Source organism: Lampetra planeri, chromosome 45 (genome assembly GCF_965212315.1).
Source record: "Lampetra planeri chromosome 45, kcLamPlan1.2.h2, whole genome shotgun sequence".
Classification (NCBI taxonomy): Eukaryota; Metazoa; Chordata; class Hyperoartia; order Petromyzontiformes; family Petromyzontidae; genus Lampetra; species Lampetra planeri.
Window position 1 is genome coordinate 1,184,778 of NC_136151.1, and position 12,722 is coordinate 1,197,499.

Genomic DNA, 12,722 nt, shown 5'->3' on the forward strand with positions numbered 1-12,722 from the left:
TCTCGTGAGTGTAACTATAAATGTACGTGTCTGTATTCATTACAGTATTCATTACAATACAAATGCACCGTTTATTTATTCTAATTGAAGGTTTATTATCTTCATTTATTGAGTTTTATTGAGTTTAAATGTGATTAAAGCCGAGCCCGTTAGCGCCTCGCCTAAAGCCCACGACTTTTGTATATTATTTTAAAGAGTTTGTTGATTTGTGTAAATGTATGCACTTTCAGATATAAATGTATGTGTCTGTATTTCTTCAAATACATCGAACTCGGGTCACTGGGTTCATAATGCAACAACAAGATACAAATACACGTATATTTATTCTAATTTAAGATTTATTCACTTTGTTTATCGAGTTTAAATGTGATGAAGACCTAGTCCGTCAGCACCTCGCCTAAAGCCCTCAGCTTTTTTAATTGTATTTTTTTCGTTTCTGTTAATTTGTGTACATTTATGCACTTTCACATATAAATGTACGTGTCTATATTTATTATAATACAAATGTACGTATATTTATTCAAATTTAGGGTTTATTTACTTTTTTATTGAGTTAATAATTATCAAGCCTAGTTCGCCAGTGCCTCGTCTAAAGCCATAGGCTTCAGGCTTTTCGTATTGTGTATTTATTATCCTTTAAGGTTTATGAATGAATTTCAGGAAGCCACTGGGGAAGATTGGAAACTACTTTCTTTAGAACAGTTTTTTGCGTGTTTAGTTTGTTGTCCTTCCCCCGCACCTCCGATTATCTCGGTCGGCTGTGTACGGTGCGAAAGAAGTTCAACGTAGGTCTGTGAGCTGCTCACACGAGACGGCCTGGTGACACCCAGGACGGGTCGTAGGCAGGCCTCTCGGGACGTTTAAAACCGCGCAGATATTCAACTCAACACACACACACACAAACAGTGACAACAACAACCGCAATTTGCTGCTAAGTGGTGGTGACGTCACCACAACGCTTGTGCCAGGCTCTGTGCACGACCCAGGTGCCACGGGTCGACTGACACACAAACACACTCAGACTAAGACCCCCATTTAGCCTTAACGTGCTTTTGGGGCAAGTTTTGTTCCCGAGCAGCATAAATGGGGGCCGGCATGGCACATGAGGAGGTGTGTGGGTAGCACCAGGCCCGGCCGCCTTTGTCTCCCGAAGTCACAGGGAGCAGCGCCCAGGGCCCTGCGGACCGCCATGGGCGTGGTGGTGAGGAGTGACGCGTCGCTCATGCTCGTGTGAAGTGCACGGAGAGTCTGTGGCAGAGTGCTTGAACAGACCGAGAGAGCCATGGCAGAAGGACGACGACGCCATGGCAGAGGTGACGGTGGTGAAGGAGGGCTGGCTCTACAAGCGTGCTGCAAGCATTTGACTCGGGCGATGAGAAATCAGGTGCACAGGCCGACAAGACCGAACTGCAGACCACGCTCCGCTCGCTGTCCTCCAAGCTCGAGGATATGCAACGACCTGATCGGCAAGCATGGAGCCGCCCTCTAGCGCTCGCTCAACGACCTGGAAACCCTTAAGCTGTCGCCTGAGTGCAGCGAGAAACTAAAGGCCGTCAATGAGCGCGCCTCTCTTTTCCGTATCACCTCCAATGCTATGATCAATAGTGATCTCTTGCTCTGATGTCACATTGAGGGCGGTGCTCATCTCCATAAACTCAAGCACACGGGCGAGAAGCCGTGCATGTGTGACGAGTGCAGCAAGACGTTTCTCGCGCGCGACCTACAAGCATATATTTTTTGCTTGTGTGTTAAACTGTGTGTACCCTTGATATTTTAAAGATGGCAATTCTCCTGCTGTGTATCCTACTGCTGTCCCTCCCGGCCATATCGAGTGCCACACCCAACTCTACCACCGGCAACCCTCGTTACTTCTCGTCCATACTTGTTGCTCAATATGCCACTACACCTGCTAATGAAACAGCTTATAGACACTTCTACACTCCATCATTGTATCCTTTTAAACCCTATCTTTTTCCCATTACTTTACCAGCACTCCTTCCAAACTTCATTCTGCTCTAAAATCTCACCATCTGAGAGCTGCTGCAATTCGTCCAAGGTTTGCCGCTCTTCATCCTTTCACAGAAAATACCTGTGCAAACTATTAATTCTACTTTTCCTATTTCTGGGAGGTATTGAGCTTCATCCTGGCCCAAATGTAAATAATTCGTATAATTACGTAGATTTTTCTGGCAGAAAATGTGTTGGTGTTCTACATTTCAACATCAGAGGGCTTGTGATTAAATTAAGTCAACTAAAGAAGTGGCAAATCTGGACCCGGACAATTTTTTGCCTAACAGAAACATTTATCACTCCTGCCGTAAATGACTTGCAGATTACGATTGACAACTACAACCTTTTTCGGCTTGACCAAGGGTCTAAATGAGGTGGAATTGCCATCTATGTTCGTAATACTATTGCATGTTCACCAGCTCACGCCTTGTTACAAAAATGTTGCTTTGAAGGTCTGGCTCTCAGAATAACTCTCCCAAATTATCAACAGATATTTGTAGTGTGCTGCTATAGACCGCCTAGTGGTAAGGATGTTGAAGCTGCGTCTGCACTGAGAGAGCTTCTTGGGGGCCTCCCTAAAGGTGAAATAGTTTTAGTGGGTGATCTAAATTGGAATTGCCTAAATCCGCCGGCCGTGGCCACAAATTTTGCAGATTAATTTAATCTATTTGAATTTATAAATGTCCCCACAAGACCCAACATAAAAAATCCGGGACAGTCATCTCTGCTTGACGTCCTATTGACAACTGCCCCTCACAATTTCACACTGACTGGTGATCTGGGTTATAACCTTAGTGATCATTCCTTCATATTTACGGGTGAGATCATCAGCCAGACCCAAAGCCTCCCTAAATTGGTTGAAAAGCACTCCATGAGACACTTCAGCATACAGGCATTTACTAATGATGTGCTTCACTCGGATATTGACAAGGTCTGTGATATCCCCAACCTGACTACGGCTTGGGAGACCTTCAGGTACACGTTTCTCCAAATTCTTAACAAACATGCTCCGTTGGTTAGATTTAAAATTAAAGGCAACCGCCCACCATGGTTTGATCCTTTGATTACTAAGCCCGTGAAAACTAGTAACAAGGCTTGGGCATGTGCTCAGAAATGTAATTTGGTCAATGACTGGCTAGAAAACAGAATCTTAAGGAATAGATGCGTCAAAAAAATACGGCATGCAAAAAATGCTTACATTTCCTCCACTCTCCTGGAATAATATGGCAATACCAGGATCTTCTGGAAAACAATCAAATTCATCGAAAAGGCATCCAACACAGATAATCTGCTCGTTGCACTTAACCGAAATGGGGACTTTTTCAGTGCCCCAAAAAATAGTCGACAATTTTAACCTTCATTTTTCTGAAGCTGGTGAGCTTTTTGATAATGTATTGGGAGTCACCCCTGACCAGACATCAAAGGAATTTAGTTTCCAGCCTATCCACGAAAGTAATGTTCTGAAACAATGTCCTACCTCAAAGGGTCCTCTTCTACCGGAGCGGATAGTATTCCCGTCTTTGCTCTGCTAACTGTTGGTCACCTAATATACAAACCTATAGCCCATATTTTCAACCTGTCCATCAAAGAAGCATCAGTACCTCTAGAATGGAAACAATCCTATGTTCGTCCACTTCACAAAGGGAGCCCTAAAGATTATCCAAATAACTACCGACCTATCTCAATTTTGTCCCCGTTGAGGAAAATTTTAGAAAAATTATTGAACTACCAAATTAGCAGTTTCCTGTCTGACAACAATCTATTACATCGAAACCAATCTGAATTCCGAAAAAAATACAGCACCAATTCTGCTGCATTAGACTCTCTGAATCACAATTACAGTATCCTTGATAATAAGCAGTACTGCGCCAGTCTTTTTCTTGACTTGTCCAAAGCCTTTGATACAGTGGACCACAACACCCTGCTTCATAAACTAAGTTGCCTCAGTTTCTCCAAACACGCAGTAGAATGGTTAAAAATTACCTCTCTGCTCGCACCCAAACTGTATTCACAGATGGTTGGAGGTCAAACAGTGTTAAGATAAAAAAGGGGTTCCACAGGGTTCCATCCTCGGCCCCCTCTTATTCTCTCTTCATGTCAATGACTTGGACACTGATCTGGGTCATTCCAGGGTAAATCTGTTTGCAGATGACACGATACTGAATACTGCTGGCCGCTATCCAGATGACGTGATTGCTAAGCTCCAGGGTGATTTCAACAAACTACAACATCAGCTAGTTGCTCTTAAACTAGCCCTGAATATCTCCAAAACCAAGGTGTTATGCTTCTCACCAGGACTAAAGCAGCAAGTTATTTTTCCCCAATTATATTCTTTAAAGAATCATCAATTAGAGCAAGTCAAGATCTATAATTATCTTGCGGTCATCTTTGATTCAAAAATGAATTTTCAAGATCACATTGATTATATTGGTAAAATGACAAAATAAAAAATTGGTTTTCCTTATCGACACAAGCACTGCTTCCCCCCTATGTTCCGCTTGGAATTGATAAAAGCTACCATACTGCCTCTACTTGCTTACTGTGACATCGTATATAAATCAGCCCCCAGTACTTTACTGAAGAAGCTCGACTCAATTTATCACTCGGTCTTAAGATTTGCATTGAACTGCCCATATAGGACCCACCACTGTGATCTCTACATTGGGTCAAACTTAACTTCTCTTAATGATCGACGGCTTGTGCATCTGATCTTATTTATTCACGATCTACTTACAAAGAAATCAGCAGACTACCTGCTGGATCTCCTCACTGTTTCGAAAAACAAATGTGACCTAAGGTCTTCGCTCATTTACCAGCTTCACATTCCTTATTGCCGTACAAATACTGGAGGAAGGGCCTTTTCTATTTATGCCCCCAGGGTCTGGAATGCTATCACCAATAAACTGCAACTTGGATAACTACCTGTGAGATTTTCACTCAAAACTGCTCTAGAGGAGTTGTACACCCCTAGCTGCCACTGCTATTCAGAATGGCCTGAATTCAAATGTATCATTCCGGATGACCGCTGCAAAGTATGATCTTGAGTTTTGATTATAGTGGGCTGATCTTTAAAGGTGTATTGAAAATGTTTGATTCTGTTACTGATACTCCCGCTGTTATGGAGTGACTCATGCAGCGAACTATGGCTGCAAAGTTTGGTCGTACATGTTATGTATATCGTTTATTGTTAAATTTGAATCACAGTTCCTATTATCACTGTTACATTTTTTTATAGTTTTATTTTGGTGATTTTGAAAACGTTTTGGTTTAGCCATGTTTGGTTGTTGTAGTACAGAGTTAGCCTGATAACTTTAATTTACATTGTCTTATGGTTGTTATTGTTTGACTTGCATCCCACTGGGATATTGCACACAACGTTGAAATATGTTTCTTGTTCATGTTTTTGTTTTGTTGCGGTTGCACCCGAGTCAAGAGCCGCCTGGCTCACATGGTTATACTTAATAAATGAAACTGAAACTTCCAGCAGCAAGTGCATCCATTGTATCTGCTTTGGTGCTCCACCATTGGTAATTCATAGCCCATATTTTCTTTGCACTTCTGCTTTGATAACATTTAGTTTGGCTTTGGAGGTAGCTGTCTGCTTGGAAAGGTGATCCCTGTGAAGCTTTTGTTTTTCATTGAGGAGTAGATGGATCTCTTTGTCGTCGTCATTGAACCACTCAGCAATATTATGCTTTGCTTGTCCCATGATGGTTTCAGAAGCATCGAACACTGACTTTTTTACAGTATTCATGTTGATTCAGTTGTTGATTTGGTTTGTGTTTCTGTGCCAAGGGAATGTGTTATAGCAGTTTCCAGCTGCACTTTCTGGTGACTTGAGCTTCCATACATCAAGCTTGTTAGGTAGGCAAGGAGCTTGTTTCTTCTGGGAAAGGTTATATGCAAGTCGCAGACAGTTTTGACAATAAAGTGGTCTGTTGAACATAGATTTAAGTGTTCAGGGTATCTTTCAAGTCCTTATGATGGGTTATGGTGTAGTCAATGAGGTGGTTATGCTTGGATCTGGCGTGCATCTATGTAAAATAATGCTTATCGGGTTGGTAAAAATAGATGTTTGTGATTGAAAGTTCGTGTTGCACACAAAAATTAAGCAGTAGCTCCACCTTTTGCATTCCTGTTATTTTTACCTTTTGTGCCAATAATAAGTTTGTATGAAAGTATGAAAAAATAAGAATTGATTTTACACTTTCTGTCAATAAAATGTGTTAAGATGTTCAAACACCAAATATAAATATTTTGCAATGAATCAAGTCTGCATTAACCACACGTAGTTGTGGTGAACATACAAACAAAGTTCTCCGATAATATATGCATAATTTTTTATACTTTGAAACTGGCAAAAAGGTGCCATTTTTATATTTTTTACTTTGAGAAGTTGCTGCCAACTTGCGCGTTAAAGACGCCAAGTATGAGCAGCTTGTCTTATTGGGGTTTCCCTGTTCACCTTGGGATGCGACATGAATGTCCTCTGGCTCCCACATAATTTTACATAATTTGCAATCACGTAGTTCGATAAGATATCCATGGTTGTACTAGAGAAGTTTTCATCTAGAACAGATACAATTAGAGGCTGATCGATGCCCTTATTGGTTAATAATAAGGGTGTGCTGATAATCTGGTTACTGCTGCTCAATCTGGGAAGGAATTGGAGGTTCTCTTGCTCAACCTGGAGCATGCCACTAGGAGGTCGGTCCTGAATATGAGACTGACCAAAACTAAGCACCTGCCTGGGTATGTTGTGTCATCAAACACTCCACCCCTCAACTCTCCATAAGGTTTGGGGCAGTTGTGGAGAGAGTAGAGAAGTTTGTAACTGGGGATTGTGCTTACAACCAGCTAAGGTTTGGCAGCAGGGATATAACTCCGAATCATTCCAGCAGAATTATATTTCCATCCACTGCTGTTGCGTGGAAGCTACCTATCTGCCACTCCTTGCAAAGCTTTCAGGTTTTCTTGGTCACAGGTATGCACTTCCTTCTCTAATCTTGTGGAGCGTAGACACCTTTGAAGGAACATCTGTGCCGTTTGAAATAGTCTGGCTGGCCTGCCTACAATCCATCTTGTGTCTAACCAGGCTGGATTGTGTGAGGAGCTCACACATCATTGAAAGATCTGGACAGATTCCCACCAGTGAGCTCATCTGGCAGGGAATGCTGCATTGGCTTGGTTATATAACCCGTATGCCCAGCACCGCATGCCCGAGCAGCTTTTGTTTGGCGGGATAGAGCGGGCTAAACAGGTGCAGGATGGGGTAGAGAACAGATTGACTGATAAGTGAGTATGTGGGTGAGTGGGGGCACGGGTTAAAGCACAGATGGGCTGATGGAATTGAGTGTATTTGCTGAAGACTTGTACCAGCGGATGTCAAGATCGGCCTCTGTGGAGGAGGATCGTGAAGGATGCGATTGGACAGTTGGAGGCGGCCCCCCTCCAACAATTTTAGAGGGCAGATGAGCAACGCTCACAACAACGAGTGGAGTGCCAGGTGAATACAACTCAGCGAGGTGGCCCAGTGGGGAGCACAGATGGTACATCTGCCAGTTATCTCAGTCAGTCAAGTCATGGCACCTGGGTCTGTACCGTGACCTGGAAGCAGCAAACCTTCCACACTACACGTGGCCTCAAAGTGCACCTAGCCTGACAGAAGCGCTGTGGTGACGTCGCCGACACATATTGGCGAATGGCGGCTCTTATAACGCATACATCATTGAACACACGTGTGTCCGAGTTTGAGACATCCAGATCACTTGCATGTTAACTCAAGTTAAATTCATCGCAAATGTGGGAGCAGTGTTAGTTTCATATAAACCCGCTTCAACGGTAGCTACAGCGGAAACACAATTGCATTTCGAAAATATTAAATAGTAGCTCTTTCTGTATAATTCCTGTCTTTATAGTGGAATTCGATCTTCTATGACTTTTGCTAGACTACAAATCTTGCATTCTCAGCATGGTATAACGGAAATTGCATTGAAGTTGTTGGCCACAATTACACGTGATTAATTAATATGGGATATCCATAAAGGTGCATACAAAATCCATGTACAAATACAATTTAGTTATTAGTAATATATACACTAATGTTTGCTTGAATTGTATTAACTGCTTGATTTGGGGGAGCTGCAGTATTTGTCTAATTTGACCCCGCAATCTGAGGTGTTTTTCAATAGAATATGAATGTTGAAGTCATATTCCTGCGAAATGAAATACCATTAAAATAGTCACCGTCCATGTCCTCCAGGCACATATCTGGTGTGTCAATGCTTCACTAAACATGGCTCCTTGTCGGTATTCTCAGGGTGTTCGGCGTGCAGAAGGATCTGAAACTAAACAATGTCCCAAGGACAGCTACAAAACTAAAGACGACGTGTGCTGCGATCTCTGCCCTGCAGGTACAACTCGATATACATGTTTTTTTCAAAAGTAGACACCAGCTCTGTACGTTATTATTGCTGGGACTCGATTCGCACTTTGTTCCACTCTTAGAGCGTATGATTGGTCAGTCGTATCGGTCCTATTATCAGAAGCTGTTTTAAAATCCATATTTAACTCACAGCACAAACTACTTAATACAAGCCAAGAGTATAACAATACAGGCAGACCTTGATTAGCGCTCGAGAGGCCTTCCTGGAGAAGTAAGCGCGAGTCGAATTGGCGCTAAAAGTGGTTATTATAACATTTAATATATGGGGATGCGTTCCCAACAGCGTTATTTCTGATATATGAGCAATATTGTATGACGTTATTGAGTTATCGGTAACAGCTCTAATAATAAAACATATGTTAAACACAAAATATATATTTTATAACATCAGTATGATGTACTGTACGCACCCGTGCATCCCCCTGATGCTCACGACGCACATCGACCTGACGCTCGCCACCTCGACTCGCCTCATAACTTGTTTTGTAACATCCATAGTTATACTTTTCCTTGACACTTTGGTCACGTTTCCATCACTAACAGTTGCAGGCCTTTTTACAGACATCATGGATCGACAATGCTAAAAAACACGCAAAAATAAGGCAGAGAGAGACCAAGGCGGAGTAAACACGTAACACATTATTATTAAAAAACATATATACGTGTTAAGCACCACGTCAGAAATCGGAGTTTGCTTAACCGTACATCACCACACTGATAAATGCCGGTTATGCAGCAGAGAACAGTGTGCTTCTATGCCCCACATCCAAGCTCGTTTTCCAACCCACACTGACCGGCGTGGTCAAGTATGGTCAAATAAATTTCGATTTAAAGCTTTCGTGACTGCAGGGATTCATATGCTTGGTTCTTTCGGAAAAAGTCACGTAGAAGGGAAATAATAAAATAATAAAAATAAAGCATAATACAATTCTCAGGACGGCTGTTTGCGTTGTGGCCAAAACGTCGTGAATATTGTATTATGTTTTATTTTTATTATTTTATTATTTCCCTTTTACGTGACTTTACCGAAAGAACTAAGAATATGGTCAAATATATATTTATGGTGTGGGGACACCGTCATCGACCAGTGGATTGACAAAATGCCTGTCAGTGTGCATGCCACATGTTTATATTGATATTGCTTCACTGTAAGTTAGCATTATTGTAGTGATAACTCTGACATGTTGCTTTTAACTCCTTTAATTATTTAATTGTATCACATCCCATAGGAACATTCAAGGCAGAAGACTGTTTGACTGATGGAGGAATCCGTAAATGTATTCCTTGTATTAAAGGGAAATTTTACACTGACAAGCCAAACAATGAATCTGCTTGCTTCGACTGCACCCCCTGTCCAGAGGGTGAGTATGGTCCAGATATTGTCAGCTTGCACTGTATGGCCGTGGTTAGGAACCAACTATTTATTCTTCATCGCAGTTGCTACGAGGACGTGGGACTGTGGAGGGAGTGGTGGATTTTGTGTTTACAACCACAAACACCATTCAACAACTGCTAGAGCACTCATTCACTCCAGTCCTATAATATTATATCCGCTTACCTGGAACACGGTTAACAGTATTACCCACACACGTAGACATGCATAATTAGTCACATGCAAGTTATAAAATAACTGCCTCAACAATAGTCAATATTCAGCAGGAGATTAAATAATGAAAAACTAATAACATGCTCTTCCACAGTTATTGATTGGAAAAACAATACGTCGACATTTCCTCTGAATATCCATCTTTAGTATACACGGTAGGCATACGTCTGGTATTTACTCGACATATATACGATTATTGTGTTGATATATTCGCGTACATCAAAAGAGATGCCTACTCACCAATAAAATACGTAACAAATGAAAAAACCCCATGATAGCAGAATAATACTTCAAACCAAGAAACTATGAGCTTCAAACACACAAGCATGTGTAAAGAAATAAATCACATCTGAACATGTGGAAAACCACCAGAAATTCTTGGCGTGAATTGTGGGTCCAATTCCTGACGTGAATTGTGGGTCTCTCAGGTCGTTATCAAAATTTATTTGAGTAAATGCAATTTTTCAAATGTAGTTTTATGGTATTCTAATATAGGAGAGGCATTTGTTGCTCAGCAGATCAGCAGGTTGTGTTGCTCAGCAGGTTGATCCTACTCCTGTGCAAACGTCGCACGACCACATACGTCCATATTCAATGCTAGTTGTCCAACGATTAATGCTGTGCTCACTGTCAGTCTGCTGACCCAACCTTACCGAGAATGTAACCACCCGCTTGATGTGGCATACATCTGCGAAAAAAGTTCAACGTACATACATCGACCTGAAGTCCCCGTTTAGTTCAATGGACAGAAAACCCGTGTCGTTGACGCTGAAGGGCGTCCCAGGACCACCCATTAACTTGCTTTGGGACCTCCACACTAGCACGAGAGCATGGGTTCGACTGTCTCCAAGATTTGCAACTATATCTGGAATATGGCGAGGATGCATCCTCACTCCAGCTTTATTTTATAGAACTTTTGAAGGCAGAATGAAAAACAGTCATAAAAGACCGGAGAAGCAACGTGCACGTCTTTAAAGACATTGCTGATGGTTTCTGCATATGTAGAGGGGCTGTTTACTTCCAATGTCCGCTACAGATCTATTATATTTTACACCACAGTAGGAGCATATGGTTTGGTTTGCTTGTGAGCAAGTGTGGATTTCCGCTCATGTTTAAGGCATATACCCTTCTTGAGAGTAGGAGGACTGAAAGATTGACTATTTTATACTTACAGTTTTCACTTTGTATGTTGGTACTTAATATTAGAGAACGTTTACATATTATATTTTTGATGTACAATAAAGAGATTGGATAGTGCACACACCCTTATTAAAATCTGGATATACACAATGACATAATTTAAAATTAGAATGCATTTAGAAATGGAGATGTTCCTAGAAGACTACATAGAAAAAAAAAATGTGACATGAGTGAAGTCCATTTCTGTGGCAGCAGGCCATTTTCCGCCAGGTAGTAACATAATTCACGCTGAACTTTTCTTTGTTGTTTATATTTTAGTAATTATGGTAGTCAAATCACGTGTGGTTCATGCACATCAAAACAATGTTGGCAATTGTACTGCACGTTTTATTAATATTGACAGGTTAATTACATCTTAGTTGTGCATGCAAAGAAGGTTTGCTGCATTGCCACCCAGCAACAATGACGCATTAATCATGTGAATGCTTTGCTTCAATCTCAATAAATAATGTGCACTTTTGAAACTTTCTGTGTGCATTTTTTTTTTCAGGAGCGGAGATTGCACAAGAATGTATGAGAGAATATGACTCAGTTTGCCAATGTAAAGAAGGATACTACAGATCGAATGGACAGTGTGTACACAATAATGAAGGTATGTTCGCTTTCGTAAGACCAATAAACTCCACATTCGTCAATAACACTGATTTATCGGGCAAACTACATGTTATATACATCCCATGATGTTAGAGTAATCGAAGGGGTATCATTCTCATCCAGACAATGGCATTTGAAAAAGGCCAGCTCCTGTAATCAATCTATGGATGGCGTGTTCCTCAAATTGTTCTGATGGTCCATCCCACCAAGAGGGCATCGCAAACTCTGCACGTGATGGAGGTTTTACAAAAAAGTGGCATATTTCTTTAGAAACCCTCGAAGGAGAAGTGAGCAGACACACATTTTTATTCAATTCCTTGTAATTGAGTGGATGCTTTGAGCAATTTTGCTTGCAGTACGTTTACTGACAATACTGTCACGAACATTACAACTCGCATTAAATATATAGTGGAATAGCGCTGGCTGCTGGAAGAAAAGGGGATCTGTGGCATATGGCAGTCCTGACGTCAGCATGCCAGGATATACACGAGAGGGGGATCGAGGGGAAAGGTCACAGAAGGGGCTCACCAGGAACCCACGAGTACCTTCCAGAAAGGGGGCGTGGTCGGGGCCGAGCGAGGCCTTGCTGACAGTATAAGAGGGGCCGCTGTGGGGGACCTCGGGGCTGTTGTTGGAGTGGGATCTCCGTCGTGCTGCTGAAGTCCATCGTCACCATTCTTCTCATCGTCTTCATCATTCTTCTCGTCGTCGTCTCCGTCTTTACCATCTCGGGGCACCGCCAGACAGGCAGCCTATCAGCTGTGCTAACTAAGTGGTATCTTTGATAATAGATGTACTAAATATAAAATGTGTTAACCCCGATGGTGCTCGTTAAAAAAATAAGTAACTCCATCCAAGTGTTATCGT

At 41.8% G+C, this 12,722-nt stretch overlaps 1 protein-coding gene across 3 annotated transcripts in view; it reads left to right on the plus strand.

Annotated features, from left to right (window-relative positions):
• LOC144732973 (uncharacterized) overlaps window positions 1–12,722 on the plus strand; it is a 56,657-nt gene that overhangs the window by 11,845 nt on the left and 32,090 nt on the right. For all 3 annotated transcript variants that reach the window (XR_013588291.1, XM_078614642.1, XM_078614644.1), the window contains exons 2-4: window positions 8,330–8,423; window positions 9,685–9,816; window positions 11,752–11,853. Coding sequence is in view for 2 of the 3 variants with exons in the window: in XM_078614642.1 (XP_078470768.1) it covers window positions 8,330–8,423; window positions 9,685–9,816; window positions 11,752–11,853 (328 nt within the window). In the remaining variant the exon portion in view is untranslated. The remainder of the gene's footprint in view (window positions 1–8,329; window positions 8,424–9,684; window positions 9,817–11,751; window positions 11,854–12,722) is intronic.